Source organism: Squalius cephalus (genome assembly GCF_949319135.1).
Source record: "Squalius cephalus genome assembly, chromosome: 23".
Taxonomy (NCBI): domain Eukaryota; kingdom Metazoa; phylum Chordata; class Actinopteri; order Cypriniformes; family Leuciscidae; genus Squalius; species Squalius cephalus.
Window position 1 is genome coordinate 28037513 of NC_137144.1, and position 11596 is coordinate 28049108.

The 11596-nt window shown below is 39.3% G+C and overlaps 1 protein-coding gene across 1 annotated transcript in view; it reads left to right on the forward strand.

Annotated features, from left to right (window-relative positions):
* The window catches only part of nell2a (neural EGFL like 2a), a 119286-nt gene that overhangs the window by 20919 nt on the left and 86771 nt on the right, over positions 1-11596 (forward strand). The window contains exon 4 of the mRNA XM_079858944.1: positions 1209-1382. Coding sequence (XP_079715070.1) covers positions 1209-1382 — 174 coding nt within the window. The remainder of the gene's footprint in view (positions 1-1208; positions 1383-11596) is intronic.

The window sequence follows — 11596 nt, forward strand, 5'->3', positions numbered from 1 at the left end:
ACCTTTGATTTTTAGTATAAATATACTTCGTATATGAATCATATGAATCTATTCAAATCACTGGCAAAAAATGCAGACCAGACTGAGAGCAGATATTTTTCACTGTCCAGCAAAATAAATCCAGCAGGACAATCAGATATGAGCTTTCGGCCATATACTGAACAAAATACTATGGTTTTGCTTAATATTATATAAAAGTCAGACTCCCGCGGTGCCTAAAACAAAAGCACAGTCTCTCCACGAGGACTCGCACTCATCTTTTACTGTGGCCAGAATCAGTGCTGGTCAGCATGTGATGGGAATCTCCTGGGATATTGTTACGGAGGACATTTGGAAAGTTTGATGCATGTCAGGTCGTTAGAGACGAGCGTGAACCGCTGGTGTGCCTCAGGGGCCTGTGCGCGGACCGCTTTATTTGCGGATGCTGCAAAATATGCAACACAACTCTTTTGTTTGCTGGTCTGGCAGCGTGTCAGAGATCCCGCTGTGTCCTCTGCTGTCAATCACATGCTTAGTAGGAACAAATTATGAAGTATAGTTACACATTTGGTGGGAAATGTGAGCGGTGCTTGTCTGTGCAAAACTCTCCCGCACAATGGCATGGAGAGGTGGGCGGTTGCCGGGGTGTTGCTTTGATTTTGACGGCACAGCTCTTCTTAACCCTTGTATTATGTATTCTGGGTACGAGCGTTATGTTCTATGTCCGAATTGGATTCAATACATTTCACTAAAAATGTTTGCAGCAAAATTCACATGCATGAACTGATATAAATGTATGCCTATGCAGCTTCTTCAAATAAAAGCATGTCAAATGCATAATTGTAAACGTAAATACCCTCAAATGAGTAGTTGAAAATCTGACATAACAGGGGTCAAATGTCATGGTTAACATCGCAATCGTAACAGACATTTCTGTAACAATCACAAACTCACACACTGAACTTTAATACTTCATTAAATACTTTAATAGAGATTTGATTTAACCAATTACCCTTAATATGATTGTGATTCTCGGCTTCCTCATGACTGTTATTACCTATGCTAGAATGTGTTCACACATGTACATCCAAAAAATTTGGATTTAGATTTATCGGCTTTCAAATAGAAAGAATTATCGGTTGTCGGCCAAATTTTTCATATGGGTGCATCCCTAGTATAGTGTAAAGTGGATCGTTTGGGATGCTACTATTGACTGTGTGTTTGTGCAGACTGCTGGAGCTGGAGAGCAGCGGACAGAAGAGTGAAGTGCGTCTTCATTTCCAGACCAAAGGCCAGCAGACGTACACTGAGATCTTCCCCTACACTCTCGCCGACAACCAGTGGCACAAAGTCTCCGTGGCCATCAGCGCTTCACATGTGGCGCTCTATGTAGACTGCAACAGGTACACTGATGTTTGATGATTTAATATTCTGATTTAATATTCAACAATATTATTGATCTGCCTGCATTGACACCATTATATGAGAACTGAACTGAGCTGGACGATGACATCACGGTTTTCTCCAGAGCGGCTATATATATATGATATATATGAACTAAATTAAAGCTAGGGTAGGTAATCCTGTTCAGAAACACTTTTTTTTATACTGGGTGAAATGGTCCTTCCATCCTGAGAGTAGTCAATACATTATGTGTTCAGAAAAAGGAATGAAAACAATCAGACCTCTGTAGCAGCTGCAGGACAGTAAAAACTCTGACCAATCACTGCCACTCGGTCCGAGTGTAAAGAACCAATCAGATGCATTCAGAGCCAGGAGGAGTGTCTTAGCAGTGTCAATCAAGTTCGCGTACGCGCTGATCGCCCCTCTCTTGCACAGCGCGTACCGTCATTCAAAATCAAGATTGCCGGTGTGCCGGGCAGCTGTGCTAATGGCGGACAAACAACCAAAACTACCAATTTCTCGAGTGGAACCTGCTCATACAACAAAGACAGGTAAACGGAAAAAGACCGATGACGATAAACAAGCCCGTCGGAGCCCATTGACTCAGTGTTAAAACTCTAGCCGCATAACATACAGATAAAATGTCACGCACTGTGCAAAGCAACAATTGAAACCTGCTAATTCACTGGCTTGTCATGTTGCTAAAATAATGTACTAGCAAACCTTATTTAGCATTACATATCGCTAGAATAATTATTTACATAGCCTACTGCAACGTTAGTTACCGTTATATTATCTTACTAGCTATTTATAACTCATAGAAAGAGTGCAACGTTATAAAGTTACATTACATGTATTGCATAATACGTAATGATTTGAGGACCAAAGTATGGGCAGGCCAGTCAATGTAAAGCATTTCGTCCCTACCAGTGAATGTGCCATAACTGTTTATCCGTCGTCATCGGTGACCCTGCATGTTTACTAGCCTGCGCGTTCACGGCAGGCTCCGCTGTGGGGGGAACTTTACATAACAAAATACATGTTTAACAGCTAGTAGGCCTAATGTTATATGTTATGAATCTTACACAAAATTCATCTTCATCACAGTGCAACTAATGGAAATGGAAAAACGTGTATCAATGCAACCTGTTTTTAGCTTTGCCTTATAGTTATAACTAGCTCGTTAGCGAATCAAAAAATATATATTTTAAACTTTACCAATATCGATATGATAGCTTGATAGTGAGTAGGCTACTAAAATACATCTTATTTGTTTATATTCATAATGATAAAGTTAGATTTTTTTATTACATGTGATTCTGACATGATGCTACATGCACTGCGCTCCTTCCTCTCTGCTCGTCTCAGGTAAATAATGCGTCTTCCAGCTCAGCTGTCGGAGTCGCGCATTCATGTGTTTTGGGGGCGTGGCTTTGGAAGGACCCCAGAAGGGAGAGGGTGGACTGAATGGAAATAATGAGCTGTCTTTAAAACAGTCGTTAGAGGTCTACATACACTCGATTTTTATACTTTCTTTTTCAGAATACTTACATTTTAATTATGTATTGATATATACATAAAGTTTAAACAAATTTGAAAAATAAGTTTTTTAGACCATTCTTACCTACCCCAGCTTAATAACTTTTTTACAACAAAAATGAACCATCATTTAACTCACTTAAGAAGAAACAAACTTTGTTGCATTATTTTTCTGTTATCACTGTAAAGCTGCAATATAAATAGCGCAATATAAATAAAGGTGACTTGACTTGAACATTGCCGTTAAATTCAGAGATTGTCAGAATACGAAATATTGCTAAATGTAACCAAACAGGTGTCACACTTTACCATCTAACAGGGGACCTGTGTTTTTCTGTGTTGTGAAATCAGTATAACATGCACATGCTGTTGCTGCTTAACTTTAGCATGTACACTTTAACTTGTGTGTAAATGGGCATGGAATGATGAATAAAAAATGGTAACCTAAAAATGGTAACATCTAAATTAACTTTGATTTGATAAACGTTATTAATCCCCCAGGGGGAAATGCACGTCACAGCAGCACAACAATACATTGAAGAAATAGAAAACATAAACAACATTCACAACAGCAAGTCTTGTTCTCCAGTATCAAGCATTATGATTATGATTATATACAACCAAGTAAAAAATAGTCTCCTAAAAACGCTCCTTGTAACAGCGGGGATGAATTAATCTTGAGCTGTAGGTACTCAAAAAAGTACCAGTCTCCTTTTCCACCAGTCCCCCTCCCCAACATGTGACAGAGTAGAAGACCACAGATGAGACTATAGAGTCATAGAAGGTCTTAAATAGACATGACAAACCCCAAATATTTTCTTAACTAATGAATAGGACTTTGACCCTTCTTATAAACTTGCGTCGTATTGTCAGACCAGTTGAGCTTGTTGTTCAAATATACACCCAGATACTTGTAAGTTGTTACAATCTCAACTTCTGACTCGTAAATTAACTGGTACCGCTTGCTGAGGAAGTCTTAAGGCCCTTGCACACTGAGTCCGAAATTCGCATCCAAAATTTTCACACGTTAAAAAATAAATACGATCTCACGTTATGTCAATCACGCTTGCACACTACCTCTGAAACTCCGGATCAGGTTAGATTTTCTGCGTTTTTCGCATCCATAGGAAGCATTTTGAATGGTGTTTTGAGAATTCAGAGCCACCGAATCACGAATACGAAAAAAAGCATGCGAAAATTTCGGACTCAGTGTGCAAGGACCTTTACTAGCGTTTAGCCTGAGACTCTTTATTAGCTCCCTATATTCCCTCTCATCATGGTCCGTTATACAGCCAACTATTGCAGAATCATCAGAACATTTCTGGAAATGACAAGATTTAGAGTTATACTGAAAGTCTGATGTATAAAAAGTGAACAAAAATGGTGCTAAAACCGTTCCTTGAGGGACTCCAGTGCTGCACTTCACTACCCGAGACACACAGTCCTGCGTCCTCACACACTGGGGTCTATTAGAGAGATGACCAGTTATCCAGCTATCCAGCTGATCCAACATTTTCCATAGTGAAGGCTGAATAGTGTTAAATGCACTAGAGAAGTCAAAGAATGTAATTCTGTGCTGTCCGGGGTCTCTAAATGACTTAAGGATTTATGCAGGAGATAAATAAGTGCATCATCTCCCCCAACACCAGCTTTGTAGTTACTGTAGTTTATCCTCCGCACCACACAATCCTGACTTTAAATGGTTTAAAACCAGTCTCTCAAAAACCTTCATTAACTGTGCTGTTAAAGCAATTGGCCTATCATGCGAGAACTCCATGGGGTTTGTTAACTCAGGTACGGGCACTACACATGATGTCTTGCATCAAACGGGTACTCTTTCCAAACGCAAACTCAAATAAAAAATATTATGAACCGGATCTGATCAGCACAGGCCTTAAGGACTCTAGGATTAATACCATCCGGACCTGGAGATTTCTTCATCTTAATTCTCCTTAACCCACTTCTTGTTCAACTGACAGAGAAAAACCAGGAACATTCTCATAAATGGGAGAAAAGGATGAGCTTAGAGATGGAGGTGGATGTGATGAAGAGCGACGTGGTATTCTACTTAGCGAAGAATGTTCACAATAATTATACCCAGCATCAAATCTGTTAATAAATACATTTAATTCATCTGCCCACGTCTGACCACCAGGGGCAGTGTATCTCCTTACTTTATTCTCATGTCCGGACATCATATTTAGATCTTTCCAAACCTCTCTCATGCTCTTTTGTTGTAATTTTCGTTCCATTTTTAATTTATAACTCTCTTTCCCCGCTCTAATTTTTACTTTTAATAATTCTTTTGCTCATCCTTATCACCCACTAGAACGGCCCTCTTTTTCTCATTTAAAGGGGTGGTTGATTATGATTTCACTTTTCTAACTGTAGTTAGTGTGTAATGTTGCTGTTTGAGCATAAACATCTGCAAAGTTATGACGCTCAAAGTTCAAAGCAAAGGGAAACATAAACCGCCCCCGGAACACGATTTATAGATTATCAAGACAGAATATGCTAATCAATGACTAGAAGATAACTACACATCAGCTTCATAAATTCATCAACTAACCGTTCAGAAATGTCCTGTTGCTTTTACATGTTGTCTCTTCTTCTTGAGTCTCTCCATCTTTGTCTGAATCTGGTTTGAACATAAAAGGCTAAAAGTTTTTAAAAATTTCCGTGCATGTCTGTGTGAGTGCAAGCTGTTGGAGCTCCGCCCCCTGCGCCGGGAGCAGCAGCTCATTTGCATTTAAAGGAACAGACACAAAATTGTGTGTTTTTGCTCAGCCTCTAAAAGTGACAATTTTAACATGCTATATAACAATATCTGTGGGGTATTTTGAGCTAAAACTTCACACACATCTTGTGAAAAGGGCATTATACCACCCCTTTAATCATACTCTAAACTCAGAGGTGACCCACGGTTTGTTGTTTGAATAACATTTGATCTTTTTTGTAGGTACTGTGTTATCAACACAAAAGTTAGTATAATCTGTAATACACTCAGTTAAGCTATTAATGTCCTCATCATGTTATTTGCACAGAACCTAGTCAGTTGTTTCAAAACAATCCATTAATACTTCATAGACTGAATCAGACAAAATCTCAACTGTTCTTCATCACAACTGGCACATAAACAGACCTAATGTAAACAAGATTATGATCCGATCATCCCAATGGAGGAAGCTTCTTTCACATTTGCATAAAACAAGTCCAAGATTTGATTGTCTCTCGTTTCACAGTCCCCATACTGAGTAAACGTGGGGAGAGTATTATGTAGAGATACTTGGTGAAAATCACCAGAGATAGTAATCAGTGATTGGGGATATTTTGACTGTATCCTGGCTGTCACAGTATTAATATATTCACAAGCATTAGTCACATTGGCCGAAGCAGGGTGTGGTAGATTTTTCCCTTAACCTAACTATCTGGGTCTCGTCTACAAATCGACGTCCCCATTCAATAATAGTCACCTAACTAACTTGTTCCCCTAAACTAGCTTACTACCTAAACTAGCTTCCTAAACTAGCTTCCTGCGCAAGAATAATCGACAGACAGACTTAAGCAAATGTCCTTTAAATGCTTTAATCATGGCCAGGAGATCTTCCCGAGCAGTTCTCAGGGAATCTCTCCCAAGAAGCAAGGCCGGAGGATCTCAGACAAATTCCATTCATTATGATTGGTTCAATTGGTTCAAAAGCCCCAACCTTTTCCCTCTGTCGCTGGCAAAAGCAAACTCTGATTTTGTGATTACTTATCACAAGGTTTGAGAACTAGTCATCTGTCTAGCTTCACTTCCCTTGATTGTTATTTACACACACACACACAACTTAAAGTCACAAGTTTTCCCCCAAAGAGTTTGGAAACATTTAAAAGCATATGAATGTCGTTCCTGCAAGAAAAACAAATGTTAGTTGATTAATTAAAGTTGATTAATTAAAAAATCCATCACAAGGGATATACACCGTTATCGCTATCACATAAGAAAATTTTCTTGCCAAATAGTACGGCCTCAGTCCCACCGCACTGCAATACTGCAATACTGTGACTACACTTACTAGACTACACTGCAATACTGTGACTACACTTACTAGACTACACTGCAATACTGCAATACTGTGACTACACTTACTCGACTACACTGCAATACTGCAATACTGTGACTACACTTACTTGACTACACTGCAATACTGTGACTACACTTACTAGACTACACTGCAATACTGCAATACTGTGACTACACTTACTTGACTACACTGCAATACTGTGACTACACTTACTTGACTACACTGCAATACTGTAATACTGTGACTACACTTACTCGACTACACTGCAATACTGCGACTACACTTACTAGACTACACTGCAATACTGTGACTACACTGCAATACTGTAATACTGTGACTACACTTACTAGACTACACTGCAATACTGTAATACTGTGACTACACTTACTTGACTACACTGCAATACTGCGACTACACTTACTTGACTACACTGCAATACTGTAATACTGTAACTACACTTACTCGACTACACTGCAATACTGCAATACTGTGACTACACTTACTTGACTACACTGCAATACTGCAATACTGTGACTACACTTACTCGACTACACTGCAATACTGCAATACTGTGACTACACTTACTTGACTACACTGCAATACTGTAATACTGTGACTACACTTACTTGACTACACTGCAATACTGCGACTGCACTTACTCGACTACACTGCAATACTGCAATACTGTGACTACACTTACTTGACTACACTGCAATACTGCAATACTGTGACTACACTTACTTGACTACACTGCAATACTGTAATACTGTAACTACACTTACTCGACTACACTGCAATACTGCAATACTGTGACTGCACTTACTTGACTACACTGCAATACTGCAATACTGTGACTACACTTACTTGACTACACTGCAATACTGCGACTGCACTTACTTGACTACACTGCAATACTGCAATACTGTGACTACACTTACTTGACTACACTGCAATACTGCAATACTGTGACTACACTTACTTGACTACACTGCAATACTGCGACTGCACTTACTTGACTACACTGCAATACTGTAATACTGTAACTACACTTACTTGACTACACTGCAATACTGCAATACTGTGACTACACTTACTTGACTACACTGCAATACTGTAATACTGTAACTACACTTACTTGACTACACTGCAATACTGCAATACTGTGACTACACTTACTTGACTACACTGCAATACTGCAATACTGTGACTGCACTTACTTGACTACACTGCAATACTGTAATACTGTAACTACACTTACTTGACTACACTGCAATACTGCGACTGCACTTACTTGACTACACTGCAATACTGTAATACTGTAACTACACTTACTTGACTACACTGCAATACTGCGACTGCACTTACTTGACTACACTGCAATACTGTAATACTGTAACTACACTTACTTGACTACACTGCAATACTGCAATACTGTGACTGCACTTACTTGACTACACTGCAATACTGTAATACTGTAACTACACTTACTTGACTACACTGCAATACTGCAATACTGTGACTACACTTACTTGACTACACTGCAATACTGTGACTACACTTACTTGACTACACTGCAATACTGCAATACTGTGACTACACTGCAATACTGTGACTACACTTACTTGACTACACTGCAATACTGCAATACTGTGACTACACTTACTTGACTACACTGCAATACTGCAATACTGTGACTACACTTACTTGACTACACTGCAATACTGCAATACTGTGACTACACTTACTTGACTACACTGCAATACTGTAATACTGTAACTACACTTACTTGACTACACTGCAATACTGCAATACTGTGACTACACTTACTTGACTACACTGCAATACTGTGACTACACTTACTTGACTACACTGCAATACTGCAATACTGTGACTACACTGCAATACTGTGACTGCACTTACTTGACTACACTGCAATACTGTAATACTGTGACTACACTTACTTGACTACACTGCAATACTGTGACTACACTTACTTGACTACACTGCAATACTGCGACTGCACTTACTTGACTACACTGCAATACTGCAATACTGTGACTACACTTACTTGACTACACTGCAATACTGTGACTACACTTACTTGACTACACTGCAATACTGCAATACTGTGACTACACTTACTTGACTACACTGCAATACTGCGACTACACTTACTTGACTACGCTGCAATACTGCAATACTGTGACTACACTTACTTGACTACACTGCAATACTGCAATACTGTGACTACACTTACTTGACTACACTGCAATACTGTGACTACACTTACTTGACTACACTGCAATACTGCGACTACACTTACTCGACTACACTGCAATACTGCAATACTGTGACTACACTTACTTGACTACACTGCAATACTGCAATACTGTGACTACACTTACTTGACTACACTGCAATACTGCAATACTGTGACTACACTTACTTGACTACACTGCAATACTGCGACTGCACTTACTTGACTACACTACAATACTGCGACTGCACTTACTTGACTACACTGCAATACTGCAATACTGCGACTACACTTACTTGACTACACTGCAATACTGTAATACTGTAACTACACTTACTCGACTACACTGCAATACTGCAATACTGTGACTACACTTACTTGACTACACTGCAATACTGCGACTGCACTTACTTGACTACACTGCAATACTGCAATACTGTGACTACACTTACTTGACTACACTGCAATACTGTAATACTGTAACTACACTTACTCGACTACACTGCAATACTGCAATACTGTGACTACACTTACTTGACTACACTGCAATACTGCAATACTGTGACTACACTTACTTGACTACACTGCAATACTGCGACTGCACTTACTTGACTACACTGCAATACTGCAATACTGTGACTACACTTACTTGACTACACTGCAATACTGCAATACTGTGACTACACTTACTTGACTACACTGCAATACTGCAATACTGTGACTACACTTACTTGACTACACTGCAATACTGCGACTGCACTTACTTGACTACACTACAATACTGCGACTGCACTTACTTGACTACACTGCAATACTGCAATACTGCGACTACACTTACTTGACTACACTGCAATACTGTAATACTGTAACTACACTTACTCGACTACACTGCAATACTGCAATACTGTGACTACACTTACTTGACTACACTGCAATACTGCGACTGCACTTACTTGACTACACTGCAATACTGCAATACTGTGACTACACTTACTTGACTACACTGCAATACTGTAATACTGTAACTACACTTACTCGACTACACTGCAATACTGCAATACTGTGACTACACTTACTTGACTACACTGCAATACTGCAATACTGTGACTACACTTACTTGACTACACTGCAATACTGCGACTGCACTTACTTGACTACACTGCAATACTGTAATACTGTGACTACACTTACTTGACTACACTGCAATACTGTGACTACACTTACTTGACTACACTGCAATACTGCAATACTGTGACTACACTTACTTGACTACACTGCAATACTGCAATACTGTGACTACACTTACTTGACTACACTGCAATACTGTAATACTGTGACTACACTTACTTGACTACACTGCAATACTGTGACTACACTTACTTGACTACACTGCAATACTGCAATACTGTGACTACACTTACTTGACTACACTGCAATACTGCAATACTGTGACTACACTTACTTGACTACACTGCAATACTGCGACTGCACTTACTTGACTACACTGCAATACTGCAATACTGTGACTACACTTACTCGACTACACTGCAATACTGTAATACTGTGACTACACTTACTTGACTACACTGCAATACTGCAATACTGTGACTACACTTACTTGACTACACTGCAATACTGCGACTGCACTTACTTGACTACACTGCAATACTGTAATACTGTGACTACACTTACTTGACTACACTGCAATACTGCAATACTGTGACTACACTTACTTGACTACACTGCAATACTGCAATACTGTGACTACACTTACTTGACTACACTGCAATACTGCGACTGCACTTACTTGACTACACTGCAATACTGTAATACTGTAACTACACTTACTTGACTACACTGCAATACTGCAATACTGTGACTACACTTACTTGACTACACTGCAATACTGTGACTACACTTACTTGACTACACTGCAATACTGCAATACTGTGACTACACTGCAATACTGTGACTGCACTTACTTGACTACACTGCAATACTGTAATACTGTGACTACACTTACTTGACTACACTGCAATACTGCGACTACACTTACTTGACTACACTGCAATACTGTGACACGCACTGCAAAACCACTTCTTAGTGAGTCTTTTTTGACATGTTTTCCAGTGAAAATATCTAAAGAGCCTTGAAACAATACTTGTACTTGAGAAGCAACACTGCATAAACTAGTAAGGCTCTCATATGTTTTAAATCTCGGATATACAGTAAGTGTATATTTTTCACTTGTTTTAAAATAAACAAGAAGAATCTGCCAGTGGTGTTGAAGTTGGTATCAAGAATCTTGCCGTTTCGCTGCTGCCGGTTCTGATATTTTGACGTTTATTGT